At 37.7% G+C, this 23,358-nt stretch overlaps 1 protein-coding gene across 7 annotated transcripts in view; it reads left to right on the forward strand.

The window, feature by feature from the left end:
* The window catches only part of BBX (BBX high mobility group box domain containing), a 286,976-nt gene that overhangs the window by 177,754 nt on the left and 85,864 nt on the right, over positions 1-23,358 (forward strand). For all 7 annotated transcript variants that reach the window (XM_019839647.2, XM_003991606.5, XM_019839650.2 and 4 more), the window contains 3 exons: positions 2,463-2,633; positions 8,333-8,572; positions 20,433-20,628. In XM_019839647.2, coding sequence (XP_019695206.1) covers positions 2,472-2,633; positions 8,333-8,572; positions 20,433-20,628 — 598 coding nt within the window. In that variant the 5' untranslated portion in view covers positions 2,463-2,471. The remainder of the gene's footprint in view (positions 1-2,462; positions 2,634-8,332; positions 8,573-20,432; positions 20,629-23,358) is intronic.

Here is a 23,358-nt window from a genome sequence, read left to right on the forward strand (position 1 = left end):
TCGAACTCACGGACTGCGAGATTGTGACCTGGCTGAAGTCGGACGCTTAACCGACTGCGCCACCCAGGCACCCCAAAGGGATTTTTTTTAAGTGGAAAACAAAAGGCCATAAAAATGTTATACCTCCGAAAATATTGGGGCCACCATATGGGTTTACTTGCCACTCAAGCAGCTCATCCTGAAGTGATTAATAAGCCACAAAAATAACGGCTTCCTCTTCTCTCTACATAGCATTGGTATTTTTGGAAATTGGGTTGCCTGTGCCAAATTTTATTTGTAGATAGGATGAGAATTGTTAAATGGTCTATGGTCTATCAGTTCACGAGAAACCTTTGTTGCTTTATTAAGAGCATAGCCGATAACTAATTCCATTTAGAGTTTTCAGTAACTTTTTACACTCTCGAGGCAGCCACATGAATCATATAATTGCTTCAGAGACTCAGCAGAAGTTTCTTGCTAAAAAGGCCATAGGAACATGTTTTTCTTTTCCTCTCCCTCCTTCTTTTGACTAAACATAGCTTTTAATAAATTGAAGATTTTTATGAAGATGGAGATTTAAAAAATTTTATTAAAATAAAGATTTTACTGCAGCACAAGAAATAATCTGATTATCAATACTGGAATGATTGAATAAATTGCAGTACATTTTTATTTTGGAGTATTCTGTAGTTATTACAAAATGAGGATGGTAAAGGTGTATTGGCTTAGATGAGCATGATCTGTGCAAATTAAAATTTCTAAATGGGTGTGTTTACTGCTGTATTTGTATATAAAAGAAGATACAGAATGATGTAGTCCCTAAGGTTTTTAAAATTGGTCAAAGGATAGGCAAACAGGTTAGAGGCAAATGATCATTGACAGAAGAGAATCCAGAAATAGATACGTACACATAAAGTAATTTAGTGTAGGATAAAAGGGTCATTTCAAAGGAATGAGAAAAAGCTGGATTAGTTAATAAATGCTGTTGGGAGAGTTGGCTAGTTATTTGGGAAAAAAAGAATAAGATCCTTATTTCCTTTATCAGAATGAATTGGTCCAGTATTAAAATTCTTTTTTATAATGAAATCATGCCAGTTCTAGAGAGAAAGATTAATGATTTTTTTTGTTTTGTTTTGAAATGAGAAGACCTAAGCATGAAACATGAAACAATGACAGACAGGATAAATTTGCCTATGCCATGTTGTTTCAAAGGCTTCAGAACAGAAAGAATCTTGAAACTTTATGAAAATCTAGTTTTAGCAACATGGCATTAGAAGTTTATTGATACCACTTTGCAAGCATTTGGACCAATGCACACTTTTACTGACCAAAAAGGCTATACTTTTCTGTGATATCAGCAACTGTGTTTGTGTTTGTAATCGTCAGCATGAACCATTTAAGTTGATAGCATTTGGATATTTGAATTTTTGCATGAGTACATATGGACAATAATTTGTATATTGTTACTTAAAATGAATGAATGAGAACTATTGAACTAGGAAAATACTGTGAGAATGCATATAAGAAATTGACATGTGTGATTTACCTCTTGGCTGTGGTGCTGGGTGTGATGGAGAATGCAAACCTCATTTTGTGCTATTTTTAGCACAAATATGAATGTGTGTTGTTTTTATCTTTAAGAAAAAATGTTTTTCAAGTCATCCAAAAGTAACTTAGTTTCTAGGCTTCTGAAAAGATTTTGTCACATCATAGGCTGGTCATTGCTTATCACCTTTTAGGGGAAGAGCAAGAACAAAAAGCCTAGGGAGCAAAACTTGGTTACTGGATTCGGGTGCATATGTAATGAAGAGATGCAAAATATTTGTGATTATGTGTGTCACAGATGGGGACAGAGGGTGCTCATCTTGCTAAGTGACCTACAGTGACTTCATGCACTGGGTCCTTGGAGGCTGCACACAGCTACTTTTTAAACATTGTGTGTCATCTTGTGAAATAGTTTTATTTTAATCCAAACGTTTGATTCTTACAGAGTATTTTTTCTGCTTACTAACCCTCCAGGCTCAGATTTATCTTATGGTAGAGTGCAAAACATAAATTATTACAATCAAATGGGAGCCATTGGAGAATGTATGGAGGGCCACCTCTGTGAGCACCTCTTCTCTCCATCTTTTCACAGTCTTCTGATGCACAGCTTTGAGAAACACTACCCTGAGTAAGTGTGAACAGGTGACAGTAACTTGTAGGCATCCTACTGCTGTATTTGGGTTTTGAGGTCTGAAGTTATGGAGTGGAAGGAAGTAGATTTCACAAAAGGCAAATTTTATTAGCTCCATTCAGCCAACTAAAATGAATGTTTGATTATGTACTTAGAATTCTTACTGAATCCAGTAAATGCCTGAGCTGGTAGATACTTTAGTCATTAAAACTATAATCCAATTAAAGCTAAGGAAGCTAAATAAACAAATTTTAATCGAATTTACTTTGATTTCTCTGTGTTTCTCTCCTTTTTTTCCTTACCACAGGTCACAGTAATGAAAGGCAGTAATAGAAATAAAGATCACTCAGCAGACGGAGAAGGGGCTGGAAAACGACCAAAACGAAAGTGTCTTCAGTGGCATCCATTGCTAGCAAAGAAACTGCTTGACTTTTCAGAAGAGGAGGAAGAGGAAGACGAAGAGGAGGATATTGATAAGGTAATTCTTCTGTTTAACATACAAGTTTTGAATATTCATTCCAGAAACTGCAGTGATTGGTGAGAAAGATGCATTTCTAAAAGTCTGTATAACTTGAATCCTATTTAACTACTTAATGTATAGGTTTATTCCAGATATTGAGGGTTCCTAAAGTATCTGTACTTCCTAATCATTTAGACAGAAACCGATCTTCTTCAGTGGTATTTCTGTCTATTAACTAATAATTTTCAGGTAATATGGTAGCACTCCAATGCAGTGGAGATAGGGGTATTTATAAAATTTGATGCACTTGCCTGGCACCCACCTCGTTGCCCCTCTGGCCTCTCTCTGCTTCAGCCTAGCCCTGCCTCTGTGGACAGCCTTGCAGCTGCTCCGGCCCTCATCTCCACTGCCTTCATGACATCTGGCTGTTTTCACCCCACCAGTCCTCCGTGGTCAGTCAGTCCTCTCCGTCCCCTTCTCTGGTCTCATGCTTAAGCAGCCAGCTCTCATTTAGAAGGTCACACAGCCATGCAGGTGACTTTAGAAAGCCACACATTCCTCCAAGTCTACGCGGAACTGGTTCCTCCTCCTCCTCATTCAGCTCTCAGCACAAGGACTACCTCCCCAAGAGATGGGGCTTCATCATCTCAGGTGACCCTCCCACCCAACTCATTCCATGTCCAAGGATTTCCTTCCTGGCGTTTCTTACCATTTAACTTGTGCTTAGCTGTATACCTGTGTATGTCTGTCTTGCCAGACTAGAATATAAGCTCAGTAAGAGCAGAGGTCTTGCCCCACATATCCTCCTCTTACTCCTTGGAACCTAGAATGATGCCTGGCACAGAGCAAGTATTGAATAGATGTATGTTCAATGGAAGAATAAATGAGTACATATTTCGTGTCACTACAACTTTTATAAGCCTGTTTTTAGTATCCTGCAGACCTTTGACATCCATTCAGTCTTTTGTTCTAGGCTTGGGTCAGCTTCCATTTTTTTCTGTTTTTCCTGTTTCTCAGACATCTTATCTGGATCCTCTTTATAGTCTCTCTCACTGTTGATCTTTTTCTCCTCTTTTACAGAGAAAATAGAGGCCGCCAGAAACGATTCCTTCAGCTTCCTCTACTCATCTGTATACTTATTTCACTCACCCATCTTTTCCTTCCCCTTCTCTTTTCAGAGAGACCACTATTACTCATTCTATTTGAGGACATTGCCAAGTTGATACTGATTTGATCTTTCTGACATATTTGTGCCTGTCGATCACTTGGTCCTGGAGGCTGCCTTCTGTTACTGTTTCTACTCCCAGCCTCACCTTCCTACCTTCATTCTCTTGATGCCCCTCCATTATTCTGCCCTCAAATATTGGTGTTCTCTGGGCTTGTTTTAAGAAAAAATTAATTTTTGTTTATTTTTTGAGAGAAAGAGAAAGAGCGAGCAGGAGAGGGGCAGAGAGAGAGAGAGAGAAAGAGAGAGAGAATCCCAAACAGGCTCCTCACTGTCCACACAGAGCCCAATGTAGGACTCAAACTCATGCACTGTGAGATCACGACCTGATGAGACGCTCAGACGCTTAACCCTACTGAGCCACCCAGGTGGCCCACTGTGGGCTTCTTAATTTCTTTCTCAATCCTTAAATTCTACACTGATATTTTTGACTGTTTTCTTGACATATCCACTTAGATCTCCAATCAGAACCTCCGTCTGAATGTGTTCAAAATGAAACTTTGAACCCCATCATCGTGTATCTTCCCTTTCTCAGTAAATGGGAGCCCCCAACTTTCTGGTTGGTGAGATCAGAAAGCTTATCTGTTTTCTTTTGCTCATGTCTCATATGCATCCATCCATCTATTAGCATATTCTCAAGCCATACCTTCTACATATGTTCTCAGTTTGACTCCTCCTTAGCAAGGTCGCCACAGCCTCCTTGGTCCAAGCCACCACCATTTCTAGTGCAGATTAGCATATATCCTACTGCTCTGCCTGCCTCTGCTCTTGCTTTTCCAGTCTTTGCTCAACAGAGCAGCCAGAGGGATCCGTTCAGAATGAAAGGCTGGCTGTGCTGTTCTTCTCCTTCATGAAGGCAGGGAATTCATATGCTCATGGATTTACCCGCACCACCTAGAACAGTGCCTGGTCCCTATCAGTTGCCCAGTACGCAGTTACTGAGAGAAAGAATGGAATCATTGAATTCCCTTCTCTTTTCAGTCCACACCTGGTGATCTCATCCACTTTTCTAGTCTTGCCTTCTTTGTATTCTTACCTCAGTTCATAATCCCAGCCAAGACTTCTCTGCTGAGAACCACCTGACATTTTGCCTACTCGATACCGATCTTTCTGCTCCCAACCCTATCTAATTTCTCTCATTTGCGAAAAAGCATTCTCTGGTGTGTATGAAGGAATCTTGCCACTAAAGGTAGAAGCACTCTTCCTTTTTTAACCGTTAAATCCAATTGGATACCAACTGTCTTGGCTCTACCTCATAAATAAATACTGTCTGTGTTCTCACTTCTCCATTCTTATCATTACGGCCTTAATTCAGCCCTGTCTCCTTTCTCACCTGGACAGCTGAAATGAACTTTGAAATGGTTTCTCTAGTTTGGATTGCTTCTCGTTTTGATATTATAATTCATGCTTTACACTGCTGATAGGAGTTATCCTAAAATACAAATCTGGTGATGTCTCTTCTATGCTGAAAACCACTCATGGCTCTCTATTGCATCCAGCTGTGGTTTCCATATCCTGGTCTGGTACAAGTGTTGATTTGTTACAAAGTATTACTGGGCCCTGGTGAAAGAAAAATTTAAGTCCGGATAGAGAGTTTTTCACTTTTATATAATTTTATCTATTTGTTCATTTGTTTATTCGTTTTTGGGGTTAATTTAATGAGATAATTGTGACATTAAATAGTAGTTGCCAACATTTTTTAATATTCATATTTGGCAAAATAAATAATCTGTAGTAAAATATGATAACCTATGTTGTTCCCCCTAAGGTGTTTTTTGTTTTGTTTTGTTTTGTTTGTTTTGTTTTGTTTTGTTTTTTACAGTCTGCAACTACTTATTTATAGGATTAAATGCATGTTATTTTACATGACAGAGCACATTCTTCATGAAGTACGTCCGTCCATACCTACTTCTACAACCTCATGTCCTGGGTCCATGTTCTAGTCTTATATCTATCAGTGCTATTGAACTGTACATCAGTCAGTCATCGAGCCTTAATCCTTTTTCGGTTTCCGTGTCTCTCCATTGACTACCTGACACATTCTGATTCATCTTTCAGAATCTAGCTCAGACAACACGGTTTCTAGGGAGACTTTGGTGAGCTTCCACCCTTCCACTAGTGCTTCACTGTAACACTGGCTCCTTGTAATAGTCATCATACTGCTTTTTTAATTAATTTGCTTTTCTCTCTTTCTCCCCCCTCCACAGACAGTAAGTTCCTTGGTCCTGGATCTTGTCTTATTTATCTTTTTTTCCAGCTCTTGGCTTGAGTTTTATAACTTAGTAACTGAATCAAAAGTTATTCTTTTCTGGGGGCGCCTGGGTGGCGCAGTCGGTTAAGCGTCTGACTTCAGCCAGGTCACGATCTCGCGGTCCGTGAGTTCAAGCCCCGCGTCAGGCTCTGGGCTGATGGCTCAGAGCCTGGAGCCTGTTTCCGATTCTGTGTCTCCCTCTCTCTCTGCCCCTCCCCCGTTCATGCTCTGTCTCTCTCTGTCCCAAAAAAAATAAATAAACGTTGGGGGAAAAAAAAAAATTAAAAAAAAAAGTTATTCTTTTCTGAAGGGAAAATGTAATTACTTCTTCAACCTACGTAATATACTTTTTATGTCTTGATTTTTCGTAGCTTCTTAGTTTTGAAAGCTAACTAAATATCCCTTATTATTTAGCATTCAGAATGCTAAATAAATATTCCTTAAAAATGCAAATCATTGTTAATGATTGTATACATAATGAGGAAGGGAAATCTATAGCCTTCACTCCCAATAATAATCTCTAATGTATTTCCAAATCAGATAGCTATGACTTCAAGATTGTTCCACCATATTATTTTGTTTGAAGATAATTGATGGTTAATTAAATGCATTTGCAATATTTAATTTAAACTTACAAGACTTTAAAAATACCAAATTGGATTAAGCTAGTGATTCATACTAGAGTAGCTGTCGCAGTTTCCCAATAAAACATGATGTAGAAGAACACCATTGCCTTACAGTACTGGTTCTCGGAGTGTGATCTTCAGATGAACAGCATCAATATCACCGGTGAACTTTTACAAATATGAATTCTGGAGGCCCACTCCAGACCTACAGAATTGGAAACTCTGGGAATGGGACCCAACAATCTGTGTTTCATTTAACAAGACCTCCAGGGATTCCACTGCCCACTCAAATTGAAGAAGTAATGCTCTACTATATGATGCAGATTAACAACTACCTTAGTCCTTCTTGATTTTAACTATGAAACAAGAAATTAAAGACATAGCTTTAGTAAGCCTTCTGGACTTCTGTTTGTGGTTGTACTGTTTTCAAGAAATCTCATAGAATCATATTTTAGCCTTAGAAGATACTTAACAGTCCTAATATATTCTGAGATTCTGTGATCAGAGGTATCTGCAGCCATGTGCAAGAAGTACCGAAAGAGATTAGAAGCAGAAAGACTAGGCCTGGGGCACTTGCATGGCTCAGTCTGTTGAGTGTCCAACCTCAGCTCAGGTCACAAACTCATGGTTCATGAGTTTGAGCCCCAAATCAGTCTGGCTGCTGTCAGTGCAGAGCCTGCTTTGGATCCCCTGCCCCCTCCCCTTCTCTCTTCCCCTACCCAACTTGTTCTCTCTCTCTGTCTCTCTCTCTCAAAAATAATAAGCATTTTTAAAAATTAAAAAAAAAAAGGAAGCAGAGAGACTAGGCCATAGGCTCAGGCAGTGGGGCAGTGGGAATGACAGTTACACAGATGGGATGGGTGGGATCAGAGCTTTGTGGAAGTCCTTGAAGACCGGGAATTGAATGAAATGCTGAGGAAAAGGGGGGATTCAGAATCTATTTTGAAGGTTTAAGCCCAAGTGAATTTACTCCTGTCATCGTAGCATTTCACTAAATGATATTTACAGGCTTGAAAATTTACTACATGGTTCCTCCTTCAAATAATGTTAAATGTCTATTTTGATTTTTACAATAGGCGGCTCCACTTGTGATGTGCATACATTACATTTTTTTACCTACTTTTATGTTAAACACTTTCATATTATTAGCTGTAGAAAAGCACTTTCCAAACAGGAGAAACAACTAATATTCATATATTTTTGTGTGTGTGTAAATGTTGTTAATCTTGAGACACATATATCACAGCATGAGTTTATTTATTTATTGAGCAGTTAGTTAGGTACTGATGTACCAGCCATTGAACTAGATGCCGTGGTTGTAAAGGTAAATAACTTTTGTCCTCAAAGAGTTCACTGTTTAGTGAGGGGGAAAATGTTAGCAATTATAACATGATATATTCTGTAATAGAGACATGCACAGGTTGCTATAGAAACTAAGCAGAAGGCATTGTAAGTTGGTTATCAACCACTAATAGTGGCTGATGATTAATTTTTTTCCAATTTCTAAGTTGTTTAAATGAAGGTAAAAAAATACAATTTGAAAGCCAAACTGATTGTTAAAGCAAAATTGTCCAGGATGTGTTAAACATCTGGCTTTTGTTTTGGTTGGTAATAGGTTCAACTTCTTGGGGCTGATGGCCTAGAGCAAGATGTTGGTGAGACTGATGATGAATCACCAGAACAGCGAGCCCGGAGACCAATGAATGCATTTCTCTTATTTTGCAAACGTCATCGCTCCCTTGTACGACAGGAACACCCCCGGCTTGATAACCGAGGTGCTACCAAGATACTGGCTGATTGGTGGGCTGTTCTAGATCCAAAGGAAAAGCAGAAATACACAGACATGGCCAAGGAGGTAGGTTACAATGACAAGGTTTAATGGTGGCTGTGAGCAACCAATCCCATACCCCTGTCAGCAAATGTGGAGTCTCTGCCGAAGGTCTAGCAGCACAAAGGTGAATCCTGAAGCAAGTGTTCAGTGAAAACATAAGAGCTTTGTTCCTATTCCTGAATTCCAAGTCCACCTTGCAAATGCTGGTGGAGGTGCCAAGAACAATTAATTACCAAGTTTTTTCATTGCATATACTTCACGGATTGATGTAGAGGGTTGATTTTTATGAATGGTAATTTATTTATTATGAATGATGGGTTTAAAAATTTTTTTCTAGGAACCCAGCTTCCGCTCTCAGAATGCCCATGGTAAAGATAATAATCTTAGGTTACTCTAGTTGTGTCATGGGAAAAAGTCTTGATCTAGTCCTAATGCTAAATAACCTTGTGACAGTATCTAAGTCAATTTCTGGGTCTCAGCCCCCTTTTTTTTTTAATGTTCTTAGAATGAGGAAATTCGACACCAATTTATATCCTTTCCACCTCCTTTTTTTGTAATAAGCACCATTATTGTGCCTTTGACTTATTTCTGTTCTGTAGGTATTGCAGCATGCATATTTAAAACCAGTAAAGGAATGCACGGCAGTGAAACATGATAAATTGTGGTATGTGCAGGCAGGTAAACACTGTATACACAGAAACACTTCCATGCAGGAAGGCTGTTTCGAGAGGTGGGACATTAATCAATTCTGAAACCCTATCAGTGACTAAATTCCTTCAAAAACTGTATACCAGTCTGTTGTTAAATTACTCGGAAATTGATGTGAATTCATCATGCTTTTTAAATGTATTATGTAATGGATTTAGCAAGTGAAGGAAAAGCAAAGCAATGTGGTTGTTAGGTTAAACTTGAAAGGAGTAATTCTCACATTGTTGCTTCAACCTTGTAGCTTGCTAACAATCTTGATTCATGAAAACCCCTGCCACCCAAACATTTGGTTAAGTTCTATGAAAAGTTGAACCAGCAGGGGACAAAAATACAGAGTTTCAAGTGACACATTTTATTAGACATCTCAGTATGTGGGAAAATAATTCTTCCAATTGCTGTGGTTTTATTGAGTTGTTTATCAGGCTAACATGTAACATAAATATTTCTTATGCAATGTTAAAGGATATTTGAATCCAGAGTATATGATTAGCATAGTTGGTATGTAATTAATGATGGCACAGACTTTGTCAATTAGCTGTTGTTAAAGACAGAATTTCAACTATGTGGGGCACCTGGAAAATTAAAATCGATTCCAGTAGCCCACATGATTTTAAATGTTTCAGTAGATTTCAGCCAGTATAACAGTAATTAACAGTAGCACTTTCCCAGTAAATGGCCTTAGATTTTTTTATAGTCATGTTTATATGGTAAAATAAACAATTATCTAAAACCTCATGGGGAACCGCATTAGCTTCCTATAATTAAACACTTGACTTTGTTTTTGGATTGCTGTTTTTTGATAACATGCAGCCTATCCTAAGTATATTGTTTGCCTTTTCTTAAATACCGCTAATTTACAAACCCAATAGGTGGCCACTTTTAAGAGGAGGAAGTATTATTTTCATACAGGAAATCTCTTGCTAATTACTTACTTAGGTTCACAATATTTGTCCTGGTGGCACTGTAATGAAATCTGTTAGGGTGGCCTCCTGCAATCTACTACAGGTGGGGGTGGATCTTCCACCTTGCAATTTGCCTCGTTTCCAGTTGCTCTTACGAACTGCTCTCATTTGTAGTTAAAAGTGTGGAAGGTTCAGCTACTTTCCGAATTATTATATAATTGGTTTCTAGCCATAAGTGATACTGACTTGTTTCAATTTAGTTACTAAATGGTTTTGAAATTACATTAAAGTGCACGTAATTGTGCTGGTGCTTTTTTGTGTGTTAATATTGCAGCCTTAACTGCAATGTCAGCTTAAGCAACAAAAGCTTATCGAGTGACTTGAGTACACCAGGTCTTGTGGTGGTTGCTAGTGACGAATAAGGTCTCCGTTCCTCAAGGCCCTCACGCCCAGGCAGGCATTTTTAAAAGTTTCGTATGTGTAACCTCTTCATTTTAAACACCAAATTTTAAATATGTTCTCTAAAGGAAGAACATATTCTATCAGTATAGTTTTTGTGTGAATGTGAATACTTAAAAAGGGATATATTTTTAAAACAGAAGTGATTAGTAAGTAATACAGCTTTGGAGAGTTTATTTTTTTTATCTGTTAAAACTTTCTCTGACGCTTTTCTTGCTCCTGATTATCTTCTATTTTAGTGCATCTGGTGAGAGGAAACACCCATTGTGGGATTTGTTTTCAGTTTCTTGAATTACTGCCTGGTACTAGTTTGCGTTGTTGAAAAAAAAAGGGCGGGGGGAGGGTTGAATGAGGGTTTCATGTTCTCTGATGAATCTCATTAGAGCAATAACTGGTTATAAGTAATTTTAAAAAATACTATCTTAAGGATATAACCTGGGTTGTTTTCTTCAATTCAGCAGTGTGCATGATGGTACAGTGTTGTGGATGCTCCCAAGCTCTAACTTCTAACTGTGTGACTGACTGCTTGTTAGGGACGCAGAAACAGCCTTCCTTTTCCTTTTCACATCTTTATGTCCATACTCTTACAAATACAGAACTACAAGTCTGCATTTTTGCCCAAAGAATTGCTGGAACCTTCCACTTGTCACTTAAACTAATGATCATAATTAATTAATTTACATTCATTTAGAAGATTGCATACTAGACCTTCAGGAAGAGCAGAGTCAGTGCAAAGAAGAGGAGAGGATCTGGAAAGTTAAAAATAGTTTTGAGAAAAAAAAATAGTTTTGAGTGACCTTGTAATACCCCCTCCCTTCTTTTTTGTAGGCTCAGGGGCATGAGGCAAAATGCATGCATTTATTGATTAATTGGTTCATTCCAAGCTTGATGTTTTACATAAGCACAAGCCTGTTAAGTCAGTATTGATTTTCCCCATTCTTCAGAGCAGGGATCTAAGGCTCTTGGGAGTTAATATCTTCATCAGTCATGCACTGTGGAGCTGGGATACTCTTGACTGTTTGACTCCCATACTCTTCATATATCTTGCTCACTTAGATGCCTATGAGATAAGAGGTTTGAGTAATTATGGCAAAAAATGGTAACAATAGAGTGCATGGGCTCAATTGGTTAAGCATCTGACTCTTGGTTTCATCTTAGGTCATGGTCTTGTGGTTTGTGTGTTCGAGCCCTGCTGATAGCACAGAGCCTGCTTGGAATTCTCTCTCTCTCTTTCTGTCTGCCCCTTCTCCATTCGTGCTATCTCTGTCTCTCTCAAAATAAATAAACTTAAAACAATGGGAGTAATAAAATGTCACAGTTGAAATGGGAAAAGTCTGCTTGTGCTGGGGGCAGTAGGGATATTTCAGAAAAGGCTTTATGGAATTGATGGAATCTGTCGTAGGATTTAGTATAGGATTCAGAGAGAAAGGCAGGGATAAAAGCAGATGTGGGATAGTAAGAACAGTTTCAGGAACAAGAAAGGCTGTTTTACCCCTGAGCTTAGAATATGTGTAACTAACAGGAAATGATGATGTAAAGACATAAAGCATGAGACCAGGCTGACAAGTTTGAAGGTTCAGTTGTATGTCAATAAAACAGTGATGGAATTAAATGCAATAAAATGCAACATGAAGGTAAACTGTAATAGCCTTTTGTAAATGTTGGTATCCGTTGCCATCGGTACTCTAGCAAAGATTCTCGTCACTATAAAACTCCATGGAGTTGTTAGCAATTAGTTCTTGCTTCATATTTAAGATAAAACTAACCTACTTATTCCCTTGCTTGGCTTTATTAGAAATGGATTCTTCTCCAAAGAAGGTAGACTCTGATTTTCTCATACATTATAACTGTGGAGAGAATTTTTGTTTACTATCACATATTATGTACTTCACAGTGTCTGAATTCTTAGAAGCATGCTGTGGCACCTTGCATACTACTAAACTAGAGTGGAACCTCATTTTTCCAGCATCCTTGAGAAACTGGTGTTACACATAAGTGATTTCCAGGGGATGAAACTTTGCTGTTCCCTTAAACACTTTATCTTATATATTTATCCTGGGAACTTTATTTAAAATTTTGTTTATATGTGTCCTTACTTAAAGCATTCAGAATGCCTTTTGAATTTTTTTGAAAATTCAACACGTTTATCCCAAACAACAATTACTTTATAATTTGTAATTTGGTGAGACCTATGTGAACAGTTAAGTTATAGTCACATTTTTCTCCATATGTTAAATGATCCTTTTTTTTTAAGTTTATTTATTTATATTGAGAGAGAGAGAGAGTGTGTGTGTGTGTGGCGAGAGGGAGAGGGAGAGAGAGAATCCCAAGCGGGCTCCTTGCTGTCAGCATGGAGCCCACCTTAGGGCTCAATCTCAGGAACTGTGAGATCATGACCTGAGCTGAGATCAAGAGTCCAGACACTTAACTTACTAAGCCTCCCCGGTGCCCATGTGTATTAAATAATTCTTAACTCTTCTTTTGAATTTCCTCTTTGCTTTTCCATGAGAAAGCTTTTGGGTCCACCCTCAGCAACCAATTGACATTTCTCACCTCTGCCAGTCACTTTTGGCTATGTCTAATGAAATGACTTATTTTATAGGGGATTTTCTGAGTAATTAGGGTCCCCACTACTTTTGGGGGATGTGGGTAATTAAACCAAAGACATGGGACTCCATGCTTCACAATAGGCCTTGTTTCTGAGACCTTTGTCATTCCTATGTTCCAGATATCAGGACTTTCTCACTGCATTAGAAAAAAAAATTTAAAATGTTTATTTTTGAAATGATAATAATCAACTTTTGAATATTGCTTTATTCTTCCCAGAGTTCCTTTATAAATATTTAACTTAGAATAATCCCAGAAGGTAGGTGTTTTTTTTTTTTTTCTTGTGGGGGGGGTTGTTTGCAAAAGCTAAAGATGACACTGAGATCCAGAACATTTATGTGATTTATCCAAGGATGCAAGTTAGTAGTAATAGAGCTTGAGCTCTCATACTTGGCTTTCTCCCTTCTCAGACCTTTCTGAGTTTCCAGCTCTGTAAAAGGTCAATAAAGATGCCTGCCCTCATAGGGTTGAGTAAAATGCAAATAAAGTGTGTACATACAAGCATTCTGTTGTAGAGCTTAAAATGCTATAAATGGTAGTTTTTTAAGTTTATTTATTTTGAGAGAGAGAGAGAAAATGCACAACTGAGGGAGGAGCAGAGAGAGAGAGAGAGAGAGAGAGAGAGAGAGAGAGAGAGAGAGAATCCCAAGCAGGTTCCACACTGTCAGCATAGAGCCCAATGCGGGGGTTCACCCACAAACTGTGAGATTGTGACCTGAGCCAAAACCAAGACTCAGATGCTTAACCCCCTGAGCCATCCGAGCACCTCTAAAATGGTAGTATAGTTTTTATTCCTGGTAAGAAAACTTAAGTTTGTCTGTATTTGATACTTCTTTACAAAGTAATTATTTACTATTTTTATCAGGGCATGTTAACACAATGAAAGCCTACTAAAACACAAAGCTGAAACACAAGAACCAACAAAACTAATTACATCATTTGCTCAACTTGCAGATACTATTCAGTGTGATTGATAGCCTCTAACCAGATAGATGTGTAGTTAAGTGAGCTAACTACTTGATTTTGGAAATATCAGTCCTTTTAGTTAGTAAACACTAACAGTTAAATATTCAAATCAAATAAAATTATAAAGACTTTATAAGGAACCCATGACTAGTGACAAAAAATAGATCCCACAGCAAGTGATATATTGAGAATTTAAACTGAGTCTCTTAGAACTCATTTTGGTATTGGTTTCAGATATTAATTTTTAGATTGATGGAGGGACCTAATACTCCAATATCCTGTAAGATGTTACTATAATAACTCTTGATTACTTTGAAATTGATGATCATTCAAGGGATGTAGATAAAAATTAATTTTTGTACTGTTTGAAAAATTACAAATTCACGCTGCAAATTATTTTGTAAAGAGAAAATCTAAATTAGTATGCCTTAGTGAGCACATATTTTAGAAAACTCACACATTTTACAGTTCAAGTTAGTTAATGTATGAATTTAGTAATACATTTTCAGAAATCAAATAATGTTTTATTTACCCAGATTCCTATCTACTTTTTAAAAATTAGCAAAATTACTTTAATTAATTCATTTATTTTATTTAATTCATTTATTTTAAAAGTTTATTTATTTATTTCCAGAGGTGGGGAGGAACATAAGCAGGGGAAGGGCAGAGACTGAGAGGGAGAGAGAGAGAATCCCAAACAGGCCTGACGCAGGGCTCAATCTCACGAACCAGGAGATCATGACCTGAGCCAAGGTCAAGAGTCAGACACTTAACCTACTGAGCCACCCAGCTGTCCCTAAAAAACTTATATTTTAAAAGAAATTCTGAAATTTGTGCTAATTAAATTTACTTTTCCCCTGATTTACCTACATTGGAGTAAAGTAGTCCTTTTAAAAATTTATATATGAAAATGAACTAATCTTGCCATGATAATCTTTACAGCCAATTTAGGTAACCATATCCACAGCCAACTCAGTTTTTCCTTTATAACTTTCCTATAGTAGAACCAAACAATTCCCTGGTCACTTATTCAAGTCACTTTTTGACGTACATAATTTTTATTGGAGTGGCTTTATCATGAAAGTCTTACAGGTTAATGTATGACTTAAAATATTTTTATTCTGTCAAAACCATAAACTTAATTCAGTGTTCTGTCATATAATATAGTCTAGTTTTCTCCCTATTAAAAATACCTAGTAAAAATAATTCAGGTCACATAGTGCTGTTGAGTTTTATTATCTAAGTGAACAATTTTGTAAATTTTTTTTTAACGTTTATTTATTTTTGAGACAGAGAGAGACAGAGCATGAACGGGGGAGGGTCAGAGAGAGGGAGACACAGAATCTGAAACAGGCTCCAGGCTCTGAGCTGTCAGCACAGAGCCCGACGCCGGGCTCGAACTCACGGACCGCGAGATCATGACCTGAGCCAAAGTCGGCCGCTTAACCGACTGAGCCACCCAGGCGCCCCTAAGTGAACAATTTTACAGTTAGAACTCCTGGAACTAAGACTGTACAGATTGGTGCCACTTCTCAAGTATCTCCCTTCCCTCTTCCACCCTTGGGTAATGTGATTTCTGCTGCCCCCTTGAAGAGATACAACTGTTTCAAAATTTATTATGCTGGGTCACTTAGACCCCTGCAGTGTTATAAAATAAAAAATATGTTCTATCTCTTTTTTAAAAAATCAGATAATTTTTATCTCCATGGTTCTGGTAGGTTTGTTTTTGTTTGTTGTTTTTGTTTGTTTGTTTGTTTGTTTTTTGTTTTGTTTTTTTTATCATAATGGTATTTCTCATATTTGCACCAGAACCAGCTGTCTTTGTTATTTGTTTGTTTATTTGGGGAGGGGGGCGGGTAGAGGAGCAGAGAGAGAGAGAGAGAGAGAGAGAGAGAGAAAATCCCAAGTAGGTTCCGCACTGTCAGCCCTGAGCCTCAAGTGGGGCTCAACCCCATGAACCGTGAGATCATGACCTCAGCCGAAATCAAGAGTCAGACCCTCAAACCACTGAGCCACCCAGGTGCCTTTCAGCTGTCTTTATTTGTATAGACATTTACAGGATTCTTTATTCCTGGACCTCACCAAGGTTGCCATTCTCTTTTCACTGTGCTGAAGAAAATCTAGACTGCAATAATAGCTAGAAATATTACTGGATTTTAGATGGCACCTCCCCCAACCACCATTAAAAACAAATAATTGGAGAACAGTTAGTACAGTGTTCATTAACATTAAGGTGCTTTTTAGGGTCAAATTTCCTTTCTTATAAATGATCCAGAAAAATACTTAATGTTGTGACCCAATTTTTAAAATATTAACATAGAGTATTGTTTTTTGGTATATGATAATGTCATTGTCATATATGAAGTTGGCAAAATACCATGACAAAGGGTATGTATTTAATACCACTCTGAATAACAGTGATTTGTTATTACTGCTAATACAGTGTTGTGGTGGTTGGGGTCAGAGAGAAGAGAGCCCGCATTTGCTGAGCATCATGTATAAATAATAAACTGTGTCTGTAAAGTAGATGCACTTAGGTTATCTAATCAATTGGAAATTTAAAGAAAAAAATTGGAAGCCATGATGTGAATTTTTATTTTAATGGGAAATTTTTGAAAATCGGTATTTTAGCAAGAGGTTAATCTGCGAGATTAGACCAATAGCCTGTGTGATTGATGTTCTTGGATGAAAACAGGTTTCCCTCTCATGCCCAGCATGAAGAACCCTGTCCCAAAGATCCAGATGGATGGAGCATATCTCTTTGACCCTTTAAATCCTGTAATGATGGATTTTTGTCACGGAGTTGACCAGAATGTGAAGTTTCACTCAGCTGTTTGCTTCATACTGTATACAGTCTTCCTTCATTTTGCCATTACTCAACCTTCTCTGTAATCCCTTTCTTGATAACCTCACCACAACAAATGATTAAGCCTTTCTGTTGTTTCTTATAGTTGAATCAGAGCAAGTGATTGATGAGGTGCCCAGTTCCAAGGACAGAGAGACATCCTCATAACCCAAGGCTCTTTCTGCCTTGAACACCAAATAAAGGTGTTCAAGTGTGTCTTTACATGAATTTATGGCATCTCCATGTAAGCTTTAAATTCCTAAAGACAAGGAATGTGTGTTCTTTTCTCTGTCCCCCACATTCTTAATGCTTTTGCTCAGTATATTTCTGATTGAGCTAATGAATGTTGTCTTGTTACTGCTCATTTACATCAAGTATCTGCAAGCTTAATATGGTGTTACCAGAGTATTGACCCTCCTAGTAAATTCTCAGTTACCATTTTCCATAAAACCCCACATGCTCCATGCTTTTCTCTTGCCTTCTGTTCTTCAACCCATAGGCCACTTCCCCTTTTACAGATCCTTTGAAGAATCATTTTTCATGCTTGAACCAGGGGAATGCTTACAAACCACGTGTAAAAAGAAATAGTATGTTTGTGTGACTAATTGTGGATTGTAAACAGTTTGAAGGCAGAGACTTTAATTCATGCTTTTAACCAGTGTCTGTCATCTAGTCCAGCATTTTTCACAACTGGGACTTTCTTCTTTAAAAACTACATTTTTTTTTTCCCCTCATGGCAAATGTGTTAATTTGTTTGAAAGTCTTTTGTCATTTTATAGAGTGGTGACCTTTGTCCAGATGACTGTTCATCTGACAAACCCAGCCCATGTGCCTTTTACTTGGACACAGTAATGATGCATGTGTCTGCTACTTCCATTTGCACCTCACCCTACCATTTGTCACTTTCCACCTTCGGATGGGAGGCAAGGCTATTTGTCTGCCTCAGCCTAAAATGTGAATCCCCCATGCAGGTGAGTGCAGTAGAGTAGGGTGTCTCTCAGATCACATTTGATTCCTCCAAATCTGTTCTGCTGTTGGTGGTAAATTCTAGTTTCGTTCGCCTTGCATCCTATTTTAATTATTTTTGTAAGAAACGTGGAGCTGTATTTTTCCATTATTTTGTGTCTGCCTTCCTTCTGCATGTACCCATGTATCAATGTGCAAATGTACAGCTTTTAAGTTTAAAAAAAGAAAGTTTATTCAGAAAACTTGACTTAAGGTAATTTGGGGATAATTCTAAACCATTGATTATTAACATACGAACACTTACATTGTATTACCTACAGTACAGTTTTTGTTCATATGATTTAAAGTGAAAAGATAGAAAAAGGTTATTTGGATTATATATGCTTTCTTATACCAAGGATAAAAGAACCGTTTTTCCTGTTGGGTTAAATAAAAAGCTGTTGGGAGTGCATACTAAATTAGTTTGCTTTACATATGGTGTGACCATTTCAAAAGGCAAGCTTATGGGATTGTAGCAGTTGTATTGATTTAGTAAAGTTTCCAGCAGTTAGTCACATATAATTGAATACATGTAAAATACATTTTTATTAGTTGATCTGACTTTTAGCACTATATAATGAATAGCAGTGAATGTATTTCATTTAGTTCTATGGTCACAGAAGGGGAAAGAAGCATCAGAGTTGGGAGAGTTATAGGAGGCAGTCACAGAATAGTAAAGGGGAAGGGAGGAAGGGAGGATATTGTCAGTGAAGGTTGAAACCTCCAAGACATAGAGTCTGATGGATTAACTGCAACACCACACATCGCAGCTCTTAGCCTGCTCACACTTGCAGTCGAAATCCTACTATGCTGATACTTCACACATATTTCATTTTTTACCAAATGACGTTTTATGGCATTGCTCTTTACAGCAAGACTGTCGGCACCTTTTTTTCCAACAGCATTTGCTCACTTCATGTCTCTGCCACGCTTTGGTAATTCTTGCAATATTTCAAACTTCTTCATTATTATGTTTGTTGTGGTGATCTGTGATCAGTGATTGATTACAGCTTGCTGAAAGCTCAGATGATGGTTCGCATTTCTTAGCAACAGAGTACTTTTAATTAAGATATTTCATTGTTGAGGAGCCTGGGTAGCTCTGTCGGTTGAGCTTCTGACTCCTGATTTCAGCTCAGGTCATGATCCCAGCATCGTGGGATCAAGTCCCACATTGGGCTCCATGCTGAGCATTGAGCCTCCATAACACACACTCACTCTCTCGCTCTCTGTCTCTGTCTCTCTGTCTCTCTCCCTCTCTCCCTCTGCCCCTCTCCCCTGCTTGCTCTTTCTCTATCTATTAAAAGAAAGGAGAGGGGGCACCTGGGCAGCTCAGTTGGTTAAGCGTCCAGCTTGGACTCAGGTCATGATCTCACAGTTTGTGAATTCAAGCCCACCTCAGGCTCTCTCCTCTCAGCTCAGAGCCCACTTCAGATCCTCTGTCTCCCTCTCTCTCTGCCCCTCCCCTGCTCTCTCTCTCTCAAAAAGAATAAACATGAAAAAATATATATTATTTTTTAAAATAATGCTACTGTACACCTAATAGACCGTAGTATAGTGTAAACATAACCTTTATACACATTGGGAAACCAAAAAATCCATTCGACTGGCTCTATTGGGACACTCCCTTTATTGTGGTAGTCTGGAAGCAAACCCACAGTATCTTTGAGGTCTGCTTGTGCTCTTTCCTCTACATGGCGTAGCGTCTTCAAATAACTAAAAAGTTATACATCAGTTTTCCCTACCTTGTTCCCCTTCTCCCACTCTTGATCTCAGCTTGTTTATCCCCAAACTGGTCACTTTGCTCTGTTAAGTGTGCCTGTATTTACTTTACCCGTATGTCAAAGCACAGATTTAATTTTTGCCATACTTACCAAATTAAGCAGTGAACAGAATCTGGTTTCTGGCTCTGGTATTGACTAACAGTTTGTAATGTGTACCTGATACCCACTTTGAAGTTGGTGCCATGCTGTACACCCTTGTTTACAATGACCCTACATATTGGTGATATTGGTCTCAATTTATGGAAACTTAAGGGTGAGACCCAGAGAGGTATGTTCTGCTTCTTTGGTCACATAGTGCTAGGGTTTGAACTCTGATGTTTCAGTCTTTACCTAACAAATAACTCCCTCTTAATCATGGTAAGACATCTTTTTGGATGCTTTAAAAAAATGTGGGTCGAAAGAAATGTGCTGCCTCTGTACCCTTCTTCCACAAATGAACTTTCTAGTAGTTAAATGCATGCTGAGATTGCCATTCAATAAGTAAAACCACAGAAGTTATTGAAAGTAATTTTTCCTTCATTTTGTAATGGGGGAGGGGGGATGAGATATGAAGTCTGTTAAAACTTTCAATCTATATATTAATTAAAATCTTATCTGTTCTTTATTTATAGTATAAAGATGCATTTATGAAAGCGAATCCTGGCTATAAATGGTGTCCTACCACAAACAAGCCTGTGAAATCCCCAACACCCACTGTTAATCCACGAAAGAAACTGTGGGCCTTCCCATCTGAGTCTTCAAGAGATTTGCCAAGCCCCAAGAAAGCAAAGACCGAAGAAATGCCTCAGCTAAACTTTGGAATGGCTGGTGAGTTTAGACATTATTTCTATCTTCTACCTGTTCTTTTTTTTTTTTCTTTCTTTCTTTTTTAGGGAGAGAGCTCAAGCAAGGGAGAAGGGCAGAGGGAAAGAGAGACAGAATCCCAGCAGTCTCTGTGCTGTCAGCACAGAGCCCACCATAGGGTCCAATCCCACAAACTGTGGGATCGTGACCTCAGCTGTAATCAAGAGTCAGACACCCAACTGACAGAGCCACCCAGGTGCTCCTCTACCTGTTTTTTGTTTTTTGTTTTTTTTTTTAAGGATAAAGCAATACATTTAGGTAGTACTTTTAATAAATAGTCTATAGAGAGAAAGAGAGAGAAGGAAGTAAAATTTATAACCAGTGTGCAACATTGCAAATATAGCATATCTGAAAGCTTTGGAACATGATATACATAGAATGTGTATGTATAACTAAAGGAAGTGTGAACCAAGTAGTAGAGTCATACATATATGTGAATTTCTGGCATTGACATTATGGAAAGGCAGACCGCAAGGTGGAGATTAAGAGCTCAGGGCATTTTATAATATAACAAAGTAGCTTAAACATACATACACACTATTAGCTATCCTAGTAAGTATCTTAGTTATCATGGGTTCTTATAAAGCCATAATTAATGTTGATCATTTGAGGATCTGAAACCTCAAGGGCAAGAATATGAACAGTTCCATCACAAGTCTGAGATGAATATGACAGCTGTTTCTTAGAGGGAATTCCCATTCTACCCGCCATCCCCCTTCTGCCCCCATTCCTGTATGACCCAGGCAAATGAAAACTTCCAGATGGCCCCATTTGTTATGGGGCCTTTAATACTCTTTGGGTGGTAAGGAATGCTAGAGCATTTATTACCATGAAATAAAGTACTTACATTCATTCTGCACATGGCTCTGTCTTCCCTGGCTGTTGCAGTGCAGTAATCAAGAGAGAAGTTTTCCAGGATGAAGTTGGGAGATTGAGCAGGGTGGAAACTATGAAGTTGGTATAGAGCTATGTGGTTCCTATTTCATTATTCATTATAAACAAATTTTCTTCAAAATGAGAGCATGAACCATTTACAGTATGGGGAACCTGGGAAAGCAGGATGAACAATATTGGGATTAACACCAGTTTTTTAATCCAGTTTTATTGAGCAATAATTGACCTACATTAATGTATAAGTTTAAGACCTACAGACTGATGGTTTGATTTACATATATTGTGAAATGATTACAGTAGGTTCAGCTAACATCTATCTCCTCGTATAGATAGAATAAAAAAAGAAAAGGGAAAAGAGGGAAAAAATTTCTCCTTGTGATTAGAACTCTTAGAATTAACTCTCTTAACAACTTTCCTGTATGTCATATAGCAGTGTCAGCTGTACGTATAATGTTGTACATTATATCCATAGTACTTTCTTATCTTGTAATTGGAAACCTGTGACCACCTTTACTCCAATTCTTCCTTCCTCCACTCTGTTTCTCTGCCAATCACAAGTCTGATTTCTTTCTGTGATTTTTTATAAGATTCCACATATAACTAGGATCATATAGCATTTATCTTTCTTTGACTTATGTCACTTAGCATAATGCCTTCAGTGTGCATCCATTTCTTCACAAATGGTAGGATTCCCTCATTTTTTATGGCAGAATAATGTATCATTGTGTATATATGTGTATATTAAATCACATCTTCTTTATTCATCCATCAGTGGACACGTAGGTTGTTTCTATGTAAACATGGAACATTTTCTACAATAGACCATGTGTTGCCACAGAACAAGTCTTAGTGAATTCAAGAAAATTAAAACCATACCAAATGTCTTCTGACCACAATGGCATGAAACTAGAAATCAAAAGCAAGAGGAAAGCTGGAAAATTGAAAAACTCATGAAAATTAAACAACAGTCTATAGAACAATCGATGGATCAAAGAAGAAATTAAAGGAGAAATAAAAAAGTTTCTTGAGATGAATGAAAAATGGAGACCTAACACTGCAGAATTTGCAGTTCTAAGTGAGAAGTTTATAGCAACAAATGCCCACATTAAGAGGCAAGAAAGATCCCCAGAACAACCTAACTCTGTGCCTTAAGAAACTAGAGAAAGAAAAACAGAGCTCAGGCTAGTGGAAAAAGGGAAATAAGACAGATTTGATCATAAATAAATGAAATAGAGAACAGAAAAACAAGAGAAAAAGTTAATGAGACTAAGAGTTCGTTCTTTGAAAAAATAAACCTATAGCCAGACTAACCACAGAAAAAATATAAAGGACTCAAATTTAAAAAATTATAAATGAAAAAGACATTGCAACTGATACCACAGAAATACAAAGGATCAGTAGAGGCTACTATGAACAACTATATGCCAACAAACTGGACAACCTAGGAGAAATGGAGAAATGTTTAGAAACCTACAACGTACCAGCACTGAATTAGGAAAAAATAGAAAATTTTAATAAACCAATTATGAGTAAGGAGATTGAGTTAGTAATAAAAAATTTCCCAATGAAGGAAAGCCCAGGATCAGATGGCTTACCTGGTAAGTTTTACCAAACATTTAAAGAATTAACACTAGTTCTTCTCAAACTCTCCCAAAAATATCAAAGAGGAGGGACAATTCCCAAACTCATTTTATGATAGCCAGCATTATTCTGATACCAAAATCAGAAAGGGACACTACTAGGAAAGAAAACTACAAACCAATATTCCTGACAAATAATAGATTCAAAAATTCTCAAAAT

Source organism: Felis catus, chromosome C2, assembly GCF_018350175.1.
Source record: "Felis catus isolate Fca126 chromosome C2, F.catus_Fca126_mat1.0, whole genome shotgun sequence".
NCBI classification, from domain to species: Eukaryota; Metazoa; Chordata; class Mammalia; order Carnivora; family Felidae; genus Felis; species Felis catus.